Raw genomic sequence first — 18,465 nt, 5'->3', positions numbered from 1 at the left:
TCCTTATCCGTCTGGTACAATATTGCCTGTGTAACTGGGTTCTTATCACTTTTATACGGTGTAATTAATTAATTAATTAATTAATAGATAGCACCAATTCGTACAGCACCTCATATATGATAAGGGGTTGGTGCGATCTAGGTGTGTAAATATGATTTTGGGACAGTTTCACAAGAGGAGAAAATCTTATTTTCTCTGAGCGCCACGATTATGAGTGCCTGATTCACAACGGGGGCACATTTCCTTTATCCAATGCTGGAGAGCATGGTTTTGGTGACATCTCTGTGCAGCAATAGCTCCATAGTAGAAGAGATTAATGATAATGATGTATATGACTTTAGAGCGCCACAAAAAGACAGAATTTATCCCGTTAACCCTAGCAAAAGAGCTGTAGAAAGCAATCTTCCCACTTCCTCACAAGGAGTAAGGAGATGGTACACCCCTCTTAACCCAGATTAGCTATTCCAGAGTAACTATCAAGGCCTGGTACCTTCCTTGTCCAGAAGCATTGTAAACACACAGTAACATATTCGTGGTTACACAATACTCATCTTAATGAGAAGTTATTAACTTTTCTTCGCACTCACAGAATGGGTTTTTATTTCCACCCTTTCCCTGTATGTCTGTGAGTGCTGCGGGGATGCTAACCAACGTCCGTATGCAGAACCAAAACCTGGTAATTATTTCGGATTAATTTGCGTGGAGGGCTAATACCATTTTGCACACATGGCCAGTCCATGCGGGAGGCGGGGGACAGTTGGTGGGATATCCGCAAGTTTAATTAAGGTGACTGCGGTTAAGAATAGCCAAAGGTCACTCATGTGGTGGTTCTAGCACAAATTCACTTTCAGCCCTCAAGGCCGGGATAAGCGCTGCCTCTTCCGAGGCTCCTAAAATGCTCGCCTAGGCTTGCGGCGCTCGCTCCATTCATTCCACTGTGAATTCCGCGTGGCTCCCAGAAAGCACAGCGAAGAGCCCCGTGGAATCCGTGGCGGCGCCTCCCTCCTGTCATTCTCCAGCTCTGCCTGCGGGTGGCGCACGAGATATTCATATTCTTGCTTTTCTCTTCCGGAGACTGGAGCCTTGACCCCAGGCAGGTAAATAGAGGACAAACGCGATCTGCCCTATGGAGGTGTGGGGAAAACCAAAGCTGCACCTTTTCTCTGGTGGTCCCGACAGAGCCTTCTTTCCAAGGCTGTTTAAAAAGGGTTTCTTGCTGATGTGAACTGCTCCTTATCTTGTGCAGGAGGGGGACTCGTCAGTCAGCCTTTCCCGCTGCACCTGCTCCCAGGGTCGCTGCGCTGGAGACACTGCGAGACAAGCTCGGAATCGGAGCGGGAAATGCATGCATGCGTCTGACTGCCATCCAGCGCCATGCAAATTCGTGGAGAAGTGCAAACCCCTTTACGCTCACAGTCCGAAAGAGAGCCAGTGTGGTGTAGTGGTTAAGAGCGGTAGTCACGTAATCTGGGAAACCGGGTTCGTGTCTCCGCTCCTCCACATGCAGCTGCTGGGTGACCTTGGGCCAGTCACACTTCTGTGAAGTCTCTCAGCCCCACTCACCTCACAGAGTGTTTGTTGTGGGGGAGGAAGGGCAAGGAGAATGTTAGCCGCTTTGAGACTCCTGAAGGGGAGTGAAAGGCGGGATATCAAATCCAAACTCTTCTTCTTCTTCTTCCTCGAGAAGCAACGCCTTTTGGGCAGCAATTCACTCGAGAGTACATTGTGCTGCAAGAATATTCACAGAAATCAACTGGGTCCCGAATTACACAGCGGTGTGTTTTTGTTTTGTTTTGGATTCCCCCCCCCCCTTTTTTTGTTAAAGCTAAGACTTGGCTTTAACAGGTTTATGGATTGAGCCACCCCCACATTCAAAGAGGCGTCCGTTCTTCCGAGCAGATGAGCCAGCCATTGTTCGCCGGCTTTTCAAGACCCGCAGCTCGGTACCTGCTTTCTCGCCTGCTGCGCCGCGCCTGCTAATTATACAAGCTGATGGAGAGCCACGAGCACTTGGTGCCCCGTCCACTTTTTCTGCTAATGAGGGAACTGCATGCAATGGGAACGCACAGGGCGCGGGGGGGGGGGCAGGCAAGACTACGTTGTAAACACCGTATCTTGAAGAAGTGATGTCACAAAGATATAGAAATTAAGAGCCACACTCCCATCTTTTAAAAGGAAAAGATATAGCTATCAGGCTCATCTCAGCTATCTGCCAATCTCCTATTCCCACCACCCTTCTGAGTAATACCCCTCCCCACCTTCTCACTATATAGAAGGATCTGGCAACTTCTGTTTCAGTGTATCTGAAGAAGTGTGCATGCACACGAAAGCTCATACCAAGAACTAACTTAGTTGGTCTTTAAGGTGCTACTGGAAGGAATTTTTTTATTTTGACTATGGCAGACCAACACGGCTACCTATCTGAAAATAAAATTCCTGAACAACATGAATGGGAGACCTTCCATCGACTCACTGTGGTTTAGAGATCGCGCCCCGGCGTTGCCAAATGAGGGAAGCACTAGAGAGAGAAATCAAACATCGTTTTATATTAAACATCTGTTAACTGACAAGCTAGTGTTTAAGTGGCTCTGCGGGGTTCACTGTCTCTTTGCGTTTCTTTTTCTTTATTCTCCCCATCACATTGTGGTACGAGTTTATCAGCATGTTCAGAGTTATTTCTACATGCACCTTTTGTCTGAATAACTATCGCCTGGGCTTCAGCAAATGCTGTCTCATATACCTTTTAACCTCTTTGTACAAGCAAATCGTGTTGTTTTTTCTTTAATAATCAAGCAGAACCCAGCTGCATTTTGAGGAAGACATGAATCCATTGTTGCATTTCCCAAGGAACAGAATGTAGATTTATTTGCTACTGCTCTCCACTACTGCTTATCTCAAAGCCTTTTCCAGAGGGCTACAAATTCCATTCCCACGTATACCCGGTTACGTCTTTATACATAGAGATGCTGTCTTAACTCGGTTAGAAAAATATATAGAAATACACAGAAACGTTGCCAAGTCCATCCCTCGGCGTGACATTCAACCAAGGCATCAGCAGTTTCAACTTTGTTGTCATCCTGGCAGCCATAAGTAGAAGAAGAAGAAGAGTTTGGATTTGATATCCCGCCTTTCACTCCCCTTCAGGAGTCTCAAAGCGGCTAACATTCTCCTTTCCCTTCCTCCCCCACAACAAACACTCTGTGAGGTGAGTGGGGCTGAGAGACTTCACAGAAGTGTGACTAGCCCAAGGTCACCCAGCAGCTGCGTGTGGAGGAGCGGAGACACGAACCCGGTTTCCCAGATTACGTGACTACCGCTCTTAACCACTACACCACACTGGCTCTCAACATCATAAGAACGGCCAACAGAGTTAGCAAAATGCTAAATCTTTGTTTGTGAGTGTGTGTTTTGATGCTAATATGTCTGCTGACGATCAGGAAATACAAAGCATGTTTGTTCTTGAAGCCAATAGATCTATGCACCAAAATCCTCCAGACGGGCTCCTTTGCATTGTATCATTTGACATTAGTTGCGGGATTCCCGAAGATTTTTAAGTGTTGCAAGATTCTCTCCAGTACAAAACTGAATTCTTCCAGTCGCATTGTCAACGGTGACGGCAGAGCTTTAGGGCAGAGTTCCATAGTCCCACTCACAAAATCAGTAGGGGGCTGATATCAAAACGCACGTTATTAGCATTCAGAGACGGGACCATATAAGACCAAAGTCTAAAACTGCCCCACTGCTCCCACCAATAAAGCTCAGGTGCATGTCGCCAGAGAGAGCTCGATCCAAAAAACAATGAAGCCGAAGTGTTTAGGCTAATGCTGACAGAAACTGCGACATTAGCTATTTAAAACGCAATCCTGTTAGTGTTTACTTGGAAGCACAGTCAGTATTCAGTGAGGTTCGGTGTGTGTCGCCAGTGATGTAGCGGTGAATACTGAAGTGCGGGCGATCTTCCTGGCAACCCCATCTCCATGTCCCTTCATGGACATAGCCAAGGGAGGGCAGGGGAGCAGCTGCCCCCCCATCAAGTAAAACAATAGAAATACTTAAGTAACTGACCAATCACTTCGGTTCTGCCCCCTCCCCACAAAAGTGCTCCCCGCAACAAAAGCCACGTGCCCCTCCTAAGGCAAGACAACAAAGCTGCACCTTTGACCAATAGAGAAGTTATGGTCAGTATCAAACCTCTCCGCCTTACTTTACAAACAGGCTGATGAAAGCGTTTCGGAGGAGTCAAAAGCTCCTTCGCTGTTTTGTGACATTTTGTTTGGTCATAATAAATAAAGGGACTCCGACATTTCTTCGAAGCAGAAGTGGGCTGCTTAATCCTTTAGCTTGCATCCTAGTGTAACCTCTACCTCTTTTTTTTATTAGTATTCTATTTATCGTACATGGTGAGGGTTTTCCCCCTCGGAGAACAGCTCCTTTATTTGGCACGTAGAGGATTGGCTTGGCAAATAACTCCCAGAAGACATGAAAGAAGGAGCAGGGAGGAGGCTGGTCGTCCTTGCTTGCCTTTCCCTGCTCTGCTGCTGTAGCCTCTATTGAGGAATGACCGCCGAGGTGACTTCCTCTTTACATCTCCATCCTAAAAGGCTGCCTTAAAAGAAACAGCCAGTTTTGCTACAACGAAACCGACTTGACGATTCAACTAAGCTCAGCTGAGTCTCTCCTCTTCCCCATTTCCCAGAGGAACTGTTATCTTCCCGGCATGTGGGGGAAGATTGCTGTCGTTGTTGAGTATTTGATGAACTGAGTACATATTTTAAAGGTCCGCACCCCAGTCCCCACCACCTTCCTTCTCCTCTTCCCACCAGATATATGAGACACGGGGATGGGGGAGAGTCTTCCAACGACAGGAAACCTTTCGAGCCGGCTTTGAACCTTCGGGCGAAGGCGGCATATAAATCCAAAACAAGCGCATGACACGAATAGCAGCAATGCGTTTGGGATCCACATCGTGCTTCCTAAAATGAGGGTCTTTAAATGTACGTAGAACTTCCTTCTAAGTCAGGTACTGCAGAGAACCGCGGAGTTGACCCGCGTTACTTTCCACCCGAGGGGCTGAGCCTCCATCTCTCTTTAAAATGTAAACACTGGACGCCAGGGTCTCCCATCCCAGGGAAACAAGGACGCCCCCAGAAACAGACCCCCGAACCCAGCACAAGCGTCCGTCTCTTCTGTGTTGTTGTTTCATAACCAGGGATTATTTGCAGAACTCTGAGAATTCTCCAGGGCTTCCTCACAGACAAATGTGTGTTTAAATTCCTGCTTAAATTTGAGAGCTGGGTCTGTCTCCCAGGTAAACAACGTGCTAAAGGCTTCTTTTTGGAACAGCTCGCTTGGAAGCGCTCGCTTTCCGGAAAGCGGAAGGAGCCTCCAAAGAATCGGCCCTGGCCCCAAAATCAGAACCATCAGCGGCACTTTGAAGGATCCCCGAGGATCTTCCGGGGGCCAGTGGGCATAAGGGAGTATATAATGAAATCAGCATACTCGGGAGTAAGGCGATGGGGCCGCGATTTATTTTTGCTGGTTGTTGGCAAAGGCGTATGCGCATCGACCGGCCCGGCGACTCTCAGACTGTCTGGAAAGCTCCCTCTTCAGACTTCAGACCTTCTGCACCCAAAGGGTTGCGTGGGAAGGGGAAGTAGGAGACTGAAGAAAAGCTGGTTCTTCGTCTTTGTAGGTACTGTATATGACTCGTAACTGTTACGGTTGGTCCGGATTAATTTACCTGAAGCTATCGCCCCTTTAAAAACTCATAGCTTGAAAGGATAGGAAGTCCCATTCTGACGCCAGTCCGTGACGACGATGATTAATACCGATATGTATGTTATGTAGTAGTATCTGATCCACTTTAAGAAATCCGGAGCCGGAGCAATCCTACTACCTGTACGGGTTGTAGAAGGCGACATTTGCAATGCGATCCTAACGCAACTATAAATTTAGAAGTACCGTAAATCCCACCGAATTCAGCGAGAAACGGAGGAATCGCAACCTTAGTTGATTAATTGATCGAACTTAATCGATTTAGAAGGCGTCCGATGAATCAGGCATTTCAACACCCCCCCACCCCACATTAAGTACTTTTTAAAAAAAACTGCACGTGACAGGCGCCATCTTAGAAGAGGCCCTTGGCTTCTGTGCGAGAGATCTCGCTTCTGCTAAGGCGCTGCTGCTGCTACTGCGGCACGCGAGCGAGGCCGCCATCTACAAACAAAGAGCGCACCTTTTCTGGGGCAGAAAAACTGGCGGCAGACCAAAGACAATTCTCTCTCTCTCTCTCTCTCTCTTTCTGCTGGCAAGTCCTGTTTGCTTGCCTGGTGAGAACAAGCAGCAGCAGCGCCCCGTGACTCTCTAAGGGGAAATCGCCTGCTAGAGGAAAGACATCTCCGCTCCCAGGAAAAATAAACGTCTCCCTTCCTTTTAGCAGCAGGCGCCAAACCTGGCTCTGCGCGGCGTCGCTCCGCCCGTTGACTGCAAGCAGGGCCCGCGGGCCGAGGAATGGCGCTCTCCCAACCCAGTCCCGACTCCTTTTCATTTAGCGCTTGAATCGAGTGGGGCAGGGAGAGAAACTGCTGAAAGGTCAAGGCTGCCATCCTAACTAGGGCTGCCCTCTTGAATAAAATGTTGGGGAGGGGGGCAGGTAAGCCCCACCCCGCATAATCGATCACATGACTTGAATGGCAATGTCCATCATGGGGGGGGGTGTTCAGTCCCCTTAAATATTTTATTGGAATGAGCCAAGGGGCTAACGATCCTAACCCTGCCCATTTAGGACTAAGGCCCCCTGGATCCAATGGGCCTTACTCTTAGGTAAGTGGGGGGGGGGGGAGAGGCAGTAATGTCACTTACCTGGGACTGTGTCCCGTTTAACTCAGTCGGGTTTAGTCCTAGCCCCGCTTACCTGGGAGCAAGCCCCGTTGAATTGAATGGGAGTTGCTTCTGAGCGATGTATAGGATTGCGCTGCCTGGAACCCTGGGGGTCTATAAAACGTGGAAGTCTGGCGCAAAGACTGTCTCGGGAAGTCTGGGGTTGCCCTCTCGGAGGGGGCTTCCTTCCTTCCTTCCCCCTTGTCCCAGACACCCCTTACCCTCCCTTCGCTCACGGCGGTCCTTCAAGGGATCCGGGGGGCTGGAGAAACAGGAGAGGAAAGCAGCTGGGTGTCGCGGAAGGAGGGAAGCGGAGGGCGCCTCTCTCCCTTAAGTATCATCCAGAGCGAGTTAAATCCGACGGGAAACTGCTGATAGCGCTGACACTTGATCCTAAGCACGGTTTACTGCATATTTCAGCTAGGGTCACCACCAGCTTTCTGGGCTGGCTTGCCCCCCTCGCCCCCGCCCACATGCCTTAAGCCAGTCTTCGCCAAGCTGTTGCCCTCCAGATGTTTGGACCAAAACATCGGGAGGGCACCCGGTTGGTGAAGGCTGGCTGAAGGCATAGGCAGGAGGGAGCCACAGGCATAGAAAGGTCCAGGAGCTCTAGCGGAAATATATAATCCAATTTCCCGAGAGCATCGGGTGTTTAGGATGGCGGTTTTAGGAAAGGCCAGCGGTCCTTCTGGGTCTTAACCAGCCGTCACACAAACAAGAATTAAGCACGTTAAAGTTTCCTCTCCTTTATTCGAGGTGCAAACACGCCTCTGCCCTTAATGTCAGATAAATAGGAGCCCAGACTACACGGGAGGGAGGAGATGGCACTCTGCGAGTGCTGGGGGTAGGGGTACTCTCGTTTTTATTGGGACCTTCGGACCCCGGCTGAAAATAGCTTGCAGCAAACATTTAACTTGAGAGTAGGTCCCTTTGGATTCAGCAACGCCTCGCATCTGGGTAGGAACGAATCGGATTGTACTGTCAGCCCCGCTTTCCCTCCCCAAACATACTACAGTACAGTGGTACCTCAGGTTACATACGCTTCTGATTACAGACTCCGCTAACCCAGAAATCGTGCTTCAGGTTAAGAACTTTGCTTCAGGATGAGAACAGAAATCGTGCTCCGGCGGCGCAGCGGCAGCAGGAGGCCCCATTAGCTAAAGTGGTGCTTCAGGTTAAGAACAGTTTCAGGTTAAGAACGGATCTCCGGAACGAATTAATTACTTAACCCGAGGTACCACTGTACTGCATTGCTCAAGAAAGTCTCCCCACGACCAAATTGCGTATTTTAAAAAATTGGTGTGCAATTATTGAAAACAACAGCAACCACCCTGTGCTCTGCCACCCAGATCCTAACACCTCAGTAGAGCAAGCGCGTTCATTGTCACTTACTTGCATAAAAGTATTCTAATACAGTATAATCCGTAGCATGTGTACTCAGAAGTAAACCCCATTAAGTTCAGAGGGATTCGCTCCCAGGTTAGGCGACAATTAACTCCACTTACCTGGGAGTAAGTCCCACAGAACTCACAGAGATGTATTTCAGAGTAGATTTGGTTAGGATTACACTGTTAGTGTGGATAGGATTGTGCTGCAGAGTTATAATCTTTAAACATGTTTACCCATAAGTAAAGTAATGTTAGCTTTTCTGCTTTAATCTGCTCTAGAAGTAGTGATTAAATAGGTGTAATATAATTGATCATGCAATATTCATAAGAAAACCAGAAACAGTAATAAGACCATGCGCTGCGGGTTTTCAGTTCTGACTGAATAAGAGCAGCCAACGCCAAGGAAAGCTGAAAATCTCCAGGTTTTTCCCGCTGCTACAGAAGGAGACGGCTGCCTTCGGCAAACGCTGATTGATAGTAAACAGGGGTTTGTGCTCATGGCACGTTAAAAGGTGCATGAAGTTTTTCAGCTGAGAGAGAAAGAGAGGGAGTGTGTGTGAATATACAAAGCCCTCGGATTCTACTGCTTGGTGGTTCTGTGCAAGACGGCTAAGTTTTGATTTAAGCGATCCACAGTTGCGTCACGGGCGTTTTAGTATTCTGAAGCTGGGCTGGGAGGTGACTAAACGTGAAAGGCAGAAGCGGGATACCTTTATAAATGAAGCGAGTCCCGTTAAGATCGAGTGGAAAGGTCTTTAAACCCGAACTGGACTCTGGATTCTAAGCACACTGACTTACTTTTTCTTAGTGCGAGAGTCCTCCGGCTTAACCAGGCTGTGGCGTTCCCCACCACTACCTTGGCGGCGCCCCAAACCAAGCGCCATCAGGGCAGAATCTGGAGGGCCCCCCAAGCGCAGCAGGGTCACATTTTGAAATAGCATGTAACGCATCCTAATAGAGGTGAAGACCACTAAGTCCGCAGGCTACAATTTACCCAGTTGCCCCTCTCTAGCCCGAGTCCTCCGCAGTAGTTGCGTTTAGAGAGGGGTTGTGAGCCCCACGCGCCGTTTTCTATTTCCCCATGTAAGTTAACCAACAGGGCAAATGGCAATGATGGAGCAGTGCTAGCAGAGCAGGATACAGTGGTACCTCGGGTTAAGTACTTAATTCGTTCTGGAGGTCCGTTCTTAACCTGAAACTGTTCTTAACCCGAAGCACCACTTTAGCTAATGAGGCCTCCTGCTGCCGCCGCGCCGCCGCTGCACGATTTCTGTGCTCACCCTGAAGCAAAATTCTTAACCCGAGGTAATATTTCTGGGTTAGCAGAGTCTGTAACCTGAAGCGTATGTAACCCGAGGTACCACTGTATTTAAAGCGCGCACGACATACATTTAAAGCAAAGCAACTGAATCATGGAGACCGTAGTTTTTCCCTCCTTCCCTACATGTCCCAGCACCCTTCATAAACTACAGTTCCCAGGATTCCCGTGGGGGGGGGTACTTTCAATGCAGCTATGACACCTTTGTATTTGATTTTGAGCTGATAACTATACGATTATAAACGGGGGCTTATGCGAGGAAGAACCTCTAGGAAAGCGTTATCATATGTATGCCTTTCTTTCTGGATTAAGGCGACCGAGGTTCCAGGTTTGCTTGCTTTTTAAAAAAGTCATTCATTAAGCAGCTGGCCTCCCCTTTTGGTTTAATCATTACGAAGCGGGCTGTTTTTAAATGTCCATTTTCCTCGCTACGCGGTGTCACACTTTAACCATGGCGTGTCCCCAACCTGGAGGGACCTGGATGGGGGGGGGCGCTTTACTTCCTAAAGTGTTCCTCTTTCCCCCTCTCCTATTGTGGAGGGAAAAGAAAAGTAAACACCCGCGGAGAGGGGGAAGGGAGGAGGGAGAAGAAAGGAAAATGAAGGCATCCTGTTCTATACTTTTGTTTTACAGCAATAAACGGTCGGACATGAAAACATGCACACACACACAAAATCCAAGCACAGCGGCGGGTGGTGTTACAGAGCCGAGATCTGACGCGGGTCTCTGCCTCCTGCCTGGACTTTAAGTCGTGGATCACGAAGGTCAGCGCAAAAGCTCAGGGGCGAAAGGGGAGAAAGTCGAGCGCGATATTAGATCCTGGGGAGCAGCTGGGGATTCTCACTGCGGGGCTCGGGGACTCCGCCGGGTCAGTCGAGAAACCTCGCCAGCATCTGCTGAAAAGGCTCTCGGTCTGATCCCCCGATCTGTAAGAGCTGAAGAGCCAGGATTTATGTCGGCCAGCGCTCCCGCGTTCAGCCCGCAAAGGGCCCGCTCATAAAGGCGGTTTACTTGCACGTAAGACCCAGGGCGTTCAATGAGGCCGGCGGCCTTCCTGCGTCTCTTCGGGGTCGCAGGCGGCCTTAGCGGCCACCTGTTTCATGCAGGATCAGGCTTCAGCGGAGGCTGGGGCTGCCTAAGCCCAGGGGAGCCGGGGGTTCAAAGGCATTTCCTCCTCCCAGCGGTGCTACGGTTTCCTTGCTCCTCAACTCCCCCCAACCACACTTCTTCCTTCGCCCCCGCTAGTCAAGAGAAATGCCCGGCCAGGCTGCTGCGGGAACCTCTCCTAAGTACCAGGCAGAAAAAGAAGGGAAGTGCAGCAGATCTCTTGGAAAGTGCCATATTTTAAAAGGAAGGAAGGGGGGGGGGCGAAGACATTTACTGTATTTCGATACATTATATACGGGCGAATCTAAATTAATATTCCATATAGAGTTGCGTTTGCATTTATTGCACACCATACAAACCATTACGTCTAGAGAAATCCGCAAACTGGGGGAGTAGGTGGTTTTGTTCTTGTTTAATGTATTTATTTGGGCCATAGGACACTCTTAAGTGATTGCTGTCGGTAGCAGATTGCAATCCTGTTTTTGGACTGGTAACTCTGAATCTCGGCAGTTTTGGTGGGATTTTCTGGTTATAAAGGCCTGGAAACCCTTACAGGGTTAGCAAACCTTTTCACAGCAGGGGGCCGGTCCACTGTCTCTCAGACCTTGTGGGGGGCCGGACTATATTTTTTGGGGGGGAAATGAACAGATTCCTGTGCCCCACAAATAACCTAGAGATGCATTTTAAATAAAAAGCACACATTCTACTTATGTAAAAACACCAGGCAGACCCACAAATAACACAGAGATGCATTTTAAATAAAGGGCACATTCTTCTCATGTAAAAACACGCTGATTCCCCGACCGTCCGCGGGCCGGATTTAGAAGGTGATTGGGCCGGATCCGGGCCCCGGGCCTTAGTTCGCCTACCCATGCACGTAGCCGGAGCCCTTGTTCTTGAAAGATACACGAAAAGGCATATAATCTCTCTTTCTTTCTCTCTCTCTCTCCCCGCCCTTCCTTTTTCTTTTCTGTCTCTTTGCTTAAGAAAACCAAATCCACCCGAAGTGACATTCCCTCCACGCATCCCGGACGATTGTGAGTTGCTAGCAACGACAGAGACAGAGAGAAAGCGAAACCCCTTGCAATAAATAGCTTGTGGTTTGCAACATGTTTTTCCTGGGGACAAAGGAGGAACAACCGTCAGGGAGGTCCCACCGAACTTTCCGCTTTCCTACTGTACTTAACAGATCCCCAACTTTGAAAAGAACTGCTGAATACGAAAGTTAAAAGAACCACCCCCCGCCCCCAGAAACCCTGCAATTAATAAACCTGATTACATTGATTTATAGTCCCAAAGGGAGTTTCGGGGGACCGCCACGTCCTGTTTTGAAGAGAGCTGAGGCTCCAGTCTTAACCCCGTTCACCTGGAACTTAGCCCCATTGAATTCAACAGGGCTTACACAGCAATCGTTACCGTGTCTACTTAGAAGTAAATCCAACTGAATCCGTGGGCCTAAAATTGTTTCCCCCTATAATTTTAATTGCCCTCCAGGTTTCCCGGTCCTTTAGAAAAAGTGATCAGGCCAGTTGCGACCCCCAGAACCAGCTCCCTTCAAAAAACCAGACACTATCCAAATTTATTCCTCTTTCATTAAAATGTTATTATCAAGCCATCCTTTCCTGAAAGGGCTGAAGGATGGAACTGGGATGCAGTGAAGTCATCCCAAATCGGAGCACGCACGCACACAAAATCGCTCACATATTTGTCCACCTTCACTTCTCAACACAGGGAGTCTGGCTAATTTCTAGGAGGAGCGCGGAAGAAATTGAACAAAAATGGATCAAAATTATCTCTCCGATATTACTCAATTCCTATGTTTTAAGATAGGTGGGGAATCTTTTCAAAGTTTACAATCACCTTTTGTAAGCCTGGCAGAATTATCGAATCTCCCTGCTGTTAACTTGGTACTTTATTCACACTTTTTAATTTATGAAATAATGGAGAAAGAGGAGCAGCCCAATCTTCCCACTGTTTACTGGGGAAGTAAGTCCTGCTGAGTCCAGTGGGATTTATTCTAGGAATGCCCAGGAATACAGAATCAGCGGCAGCCCTAAATCCACTTCCCTGGGAGTAAAATCTATTGAACTCAATGGGACCTACTTCTGACTAGACATGCTAAGTATTGCAGCGTCCTTAGCTTTTGTAAGTTCAGATGTTCTCTGTTTAATGGATATTTGTTAAAGCTAGACTTTGCCGGTATATCTCCGCAGCAGGAACACGCACATGCTGGCAAACGTTTTCCCCCTGGTGCTTCGGTTGGACAACTTGGTATACGCCTTTAGAGTCTGACTGGCAGTCAATGTTAGGGCTGCAATCCCATGCCCAGTTTCCTGGGAGTAAGCTCTGTTTAACTTAATGGGCTTCCCTACAATCCTCAAAGTACTTACTCCCGAGTAACACCAACGAACTTTATGAAATGCCGAACAAGCCGAATGAGGCTGGAGATGCAATCGCCTTAACACCCACCCAGAACTCGTCTTAAACGGGGCTGGAAAATCGGGGCTTTTGAGGTGTCTATTCTTTTCTTAACCTCCACGGTCTCGAGACAGGCCAAACTAGCACTTGATTTGGGATATTTTCTTTAGGCAAACTGCCTCAAGTTATCAAGGCAGAGGAGGGGGAAGAAAAAGCGTGAAAACAAACTGCACGTCCGGTTGTTACTTCCTCCGACTGAAAAATGCGCAGCTCAAACGCACCTTTTCAAGTGAGCAGGGATTACGGACAGTTTCGGGTCCACTAAGAAACTGCCACTGAAATCATTGGGACTAATTGCTTCCTTGTGTAGGATTGTGGCGTTTTTTTTTTGGGGGGGATGAAACCTTGGATTCAAAGCCTATGAAATAAAATGCCGAGGACTGGAGAAATAAGGGCATCCTTTTGCTGAAGGAACCGCAGCTTTGCCTGAAAATCTAGCCAAAGAAATTGAAATGATGTAGCTGGCTATTCTTAAGCAACCTCCCACAATGCCTCTTCTCTGAGTTAATTTTAAGAAGCGAAGGGGAAATATCCCAAAGAGAATTCTTAGCCAGCAGGAGCACTGGTGACTTGGGAAGAGCAGATTCCCGAAGCTACTTGCCTTCCTTCCGACGGGATGGGGCTTTTTATAGTGTGCTTACAGCTATAGCAAACGCTTGATCAAATGAAAACAAAACAAACAAAACTCTCGGCTTTCCAGGCATCAGATGCAAAATGAGCGCATTAGAACAGGCCTCCTCATTCAGGCCAGAGTTGCCCGCAAGCAGGAGTGAAAAGGTAAACCCAATTGATTTCAATATAAGCTTTTTAAAGGATTAGGATAGAAATAGGACAACAATTTATACTGTAAGCTTCCTGGGGCAGGGAACTATTTGTTACAGTGTAATACACCATGTACACTGCTCAGATAATAATCAACATTGATAGAATACCAGCCTCAAGCACATCAACTTGCAAGCAAGCCCCCTTGATTTCAGTGTGATCATCAGTGCAATCCTATACCTGCCTACTCAGAAGTAAGTCCCTTTGACTTCGATGGCACATACTCCTAATTAAGTGTGCATAGAATCCTAGACATACTTTCACGGGAGTAAGTTCCATTTAACTCAATGGCATTTACTTTCGGCAACTTTCATAAAACTGTACTTTTATTAAGTATGCGTAGGACTCTGGTCTTAAGAAGAGAGATACAAAACAAAGCAAAAAAAAAACCTGTCTCAAACCACTCTTAACTAGATAGTTTGTTCGAAATCCGAGTGTACAAATAAAACGTCTGCTATCAACATTAGAGCGGCTCAGGTGTAAGGGTGACTTCCTTTCTGACCCAGCGATTGTTAAACCATAAAACGAAAAATGAAAGTCTATTTTCCCATCTCTGGAGGAAGTGATCCTACGAAATGCGGAAGTTAGAAAACTCAAGCGAGTAAGCCAAGCCACAAGGCAATCTCCACCAAATGGCAGGTGCATTTTATTTTAGGGTTTGGGATTGTAGGGGAAGAAAACGCAAGGACAATACATTTAATCTGACGCAACCCTGCCTCCAGAGGGATAGAGGTGGGTAAGTCATCTCTTTCCGTGTGTCTCTCTTTGTTTGTAAAGGAGAATGAACATTATTTAAAGCAGTGCGCGGGGCTTATCAGAGCAGAGAGGCTGCTTTGAGCAGCTGTCTGCGGCGCTGGATGGAACTAATTATATCTCCTGCCGTCAGCTCAGCTCAGCTCGATTCCCGGCTGGCGCTGCCCACCACCCAAGCCGGCTGAGCGCTTGTTTACAGCGGAGGCTAAGACGCATATCTCCCTGCGACTCCTGTCAATTTCAAGGCTGGCGCTGAGGAGGGGTTTCCGCCGAAAGCGCGGCCCTGCAGGCGGCTGCACGAAAAGGGAAACCGGCGAAATCCACACCATTGCGGATAAGCTGCGGTGGAGAGTTTACTTACACCACTTTCAAATATAGGCGACCCAGCGAGAGAGACCCAGAGGGCTTCCTGGGCCAAATCTCAGCTTTTCAGTTTGTACTGCAAGTCCAGTTATACTGCTAGCTAATCGTATACCTAGGAATTGCCACTGATCTCGCCACAGGGGCCCCTCTAATTCCAGTAGGGCGCATTTTAAAGTAGATATCCTAGAATAGCAGACCTTGCGCCTAAGGTATTTAGATTGCAATCAATCGACTTTACTATTATTATTTTTTAAGCGCACAACTCAACTTATTACTGAGTCAGACCATGTAGCACAATATTCTAACTGGGAGCACTTTTCCAAGGCTGCAAAAAGCCATACCTGGAGACACCCCGAGTTGAACTGGGACCGTCTGAGTCTAAATGGGTTTAGGGTGCTGGCTTTGCGAGTGCGGGTTTGAGATCGTGTGCGACTCTCCGAACCCCCAATTCAGCTGATCTGTATTACAGTATAAGAAAGCTTAAATTAAATCATTCCGCCTTAACCTTCAAATAAAGTTCTTTTGGCTGCAATTTCACACACACTTCTGAATAGGCACGCATAGAATTGCACTGCTCAGTCATTTCCTCTCGAATCTGTTCACTTAGATCCTCAGCACATTTACTTAGGAGTAAGCGCCGTTGCTTTATATGACTCATAAAGTAAAAAAAATTGTAATAACGCCTCAGGTTGGAGGGAAGTGAGTTTACTTTCCAGCTCCTCCCCACTCGATCGCCCTCGGGCTGTCGAGTCCTTTATCTGCTCAATTCAGCTTGTTTTGCTGGTTAAAGATACGGAGAGCAGGACTGTTGTCTATTTTTCACCTGCACGATTTTCGGGATGGTATATACGATTCAGGCAACAAGCGAGCAAATCTGTAGTGTTGGTAGGCCTTTGATCTTGGAAAACTTGACACTTTCCCCCCTAGATCGCGAGATACAAAATGTAATCTTCCAAAGTTTTCTTTTTCTTCCCTGAGTCTGACAAACCATGGACTGTTGGTGGAAACCCCAGCAGTCATGGCTAAAACACGGATCTCCCCTTTTTCTGGAACGTTACACACATCTCCCCCTCTTTCTTCTAAATATTGCTAGCGAAGTTTAGTTAAAGGGTTTATTTTGCTGTGCTTTTATGGTGAATTGTCTGACAATTGACTGACAAATCCTGTCTTGTCTTCCTCCCACAGAAGTCCTATCAGATGCAGTACATGTGACATCGGAAGGATTTGTGTTTTTAATGGTGGAAAGTGCTTCACTGTCCCGGCTGCAATGGCCATCTCTCTCCTGCAAGTCTCTTGACTTCAGCAGGACTACTCCAGCACTAAATGCGTTGCAGATTGCTGCAAATACCTTTTATTTCTGCACTCAGGCTTCCGTGTCTGGTATTAAAGAACTCTCAGTCCGATGTTCAACACGTTTCGTTAAGCAAAAGGCCACTGAAGTTATTTTAAAGAAACGCCGTTTGGGGTTCTTGGGCCACAATCTACAATTTTTGAAACTTCAGAGTAGTCCTACAAAAAGTCACGGAAATCGCTCCCAAAAGCAAAGGGCTTCGCTGCAACTAACAAACATAGGAACAAGGGAGAATGGGGGCGGGGGGGGGCTGGTCGCGATCCGCGGCTGCCTTGGCGTCCGTGGGGCTGAACAAGTTATTCAGCTGGTGGTGTCAGAGAGTGGCCACCCAAAACGTTGCAAATCGAGCTCTGAGTGTCTTTCTAACTATGTGCAGAGAACTAAACGCCGGCCTCTCCAAGGCAACCCCGAGAGCTCACTACAGCCTCCGCTGACAATCGAGTAGGACCCTAAGAAGCCCCTGGATTGGCCCCAAAGATCCATTTAGCCCGTGGTTCTCTTTCGGGTCCTCCTAAAAGCCAACTGGTGCCCCCAGACCAGGATTTTGGGGCACACGTCCAGGATACCCCCTCGACAGAATTAACCCCAGTAGGGTTAGCTGACCTACCTTTGAAGCTGAATGCAGTGGCCCCCTAAGGAGGCGGAAAACCACTAAGTCCAGGGTCCTACATTTCTCAGCTGCATCCCCACCCGCCCACCTCCCTCGACCCTCGCGATCTGAAGGGGCAGAGGCGAATCCCCCCTCGTCCCGGAGGACTCACCTTCGGGGAAGACGGCTCTCATCTTGAGGTAGCTGGTGGTGAGGCGGATGATGGACGCCTTGTCGAGCTGCGACGTGATCGCCGACGGCAGAGGCAGCAGCTTGGCCAGCTCGTAGAACTCGCCGTTCTCCTTCTCGCGGCGCGTCTTGGCGGCGTTCTTGGACTTCTCCTTCATGGCAGCGGCAAGTGTGGCGAGGCGGACGCGAGGCGGGCACTGGCATAGTCTCGGGCCCGCGAGGCTGATGCAGGCGGGCCGCGAGCAGGGACTTCGCCTGGGCCTTCCGACGGCGGCGGGCAGCACCAGCCCCCGAGCCCAGACCAGGAGGAGCGTGAGGTGGCGGCGCCCGGTTGCCTCCTCTCTCCCTTTGAAAGCCGGCTGGCGAGACGGCCGTCCGAGAACGTCGGCGTTTCTATCTCTCTGCGCTTAATGGTCTCCCTCGCCTCAGCGCAGCCTTCGAATGAAGCAGGCGGCCGGCCACCCGGGCGGGGAACCTCGGCTCGGCGGCGTCTCGCCTGAATCGAGACTCGCTCGCTCGCTCGCTCGCCCGGAAGGCAGGGAGGAATCGCTCGCTCCTTTCCCTCCGCCCCTCTCCCCGCCCCCCTTAACACGTGTGTACTTGCTGTGTTTATTTTAGACCCCCCTCCGGGCCAAACTGGTCTGCCTTGTGCGTCACACGCGCCCCTCGGCCGGGAAGGAGAGCGGCTCGCCTGGCTCCTCCGCGGGGATCCGTTTCCCTCAGAGAGAGCCCGGAGTTGCCACAGGGCGTGTGGGGACGTCGCTCTCTTCCGCCCGCCCCGCCCCTCGAGGAGGCAGCAGCCAGCGGCTCTCGGCGGTGGGCGACGCAGACCTGCCGCTTGGGCACTTGGCGCGCCAGCAAGCCTGAGGGGATCTTTTTTCTTTCTTTCTTTCGCGCCAGAAAGAGAGAGAGAGAGAGAAATGTCCACCTCCTCCCCTGGCCGGGGTGGCTCTCTTCCCTGTCCAAGCCTCTCTTCACGGCCACCGGAGCGAGAGGAGAACGCTTCCCGTCGCTTCGCCGGGCTAGCGAAGGGCGGCTGCGCTGCGGAGCTGTCGCCGGGCGCCTCTTCTCCTCCGGGCGGCAGGCGGGCTAGAGAAAGAAGCTCTGAAGTGGGCTCGTCAGTTCCTGGCGAGGCAAAGGCTGAGAGCCGCCGGAGGGGAGGGGGGAAAGCGCGCCCAGTGACGTCTGCGTGGTCTGCTCAGGGCAGCGGCAGCGCCGTCCAAACCAG

The 18,465-nt window shown here is 49.3% G+C and overlaps 1 protein-coding gene across 1 annotated transcript in view; it reads right to left on the bottom strand.

The window, feature by feature from the left end:
* Positions 1-17,862, bottom strand: part of SIM2 (SIM bHLH transcription factor 2) — a 52,824-nt gene extending 34,962 nt beyond the window's left edge. Inside the window, exon 1 of the mRNA XM_082220498.1 lies at positions 17,221-17,862. Coding sequence (XP_082076624.1) covers positions 17,221-17,395 — 175 coding nt within the window. The 5' untranslated portion in view covers positions 17,396-17,862. The remainder of the gene's footprint in view (positions 1-17,220) is intronic.
* Positions 17,863-18,465: the final 603 nt, after the last annotated feature.

Source organism: Podarcis vaucheri, assembly GCF_965113315.1.
Source record: "Podarcis vaucheri genome assembly, chromosome: 4".
NCBI classification, from domain to species: Eukaryota; Metazoa; Chordata; class Lepidosauria; order Squamata; family Lacertidae; genus Podarcis; species Podarcis vaucheri.
The sequence above is the reverse complement of the archived record's forward strand: the minus strand, read 5'-3'. Positions and strand labels throughout refer to the sequence as shown.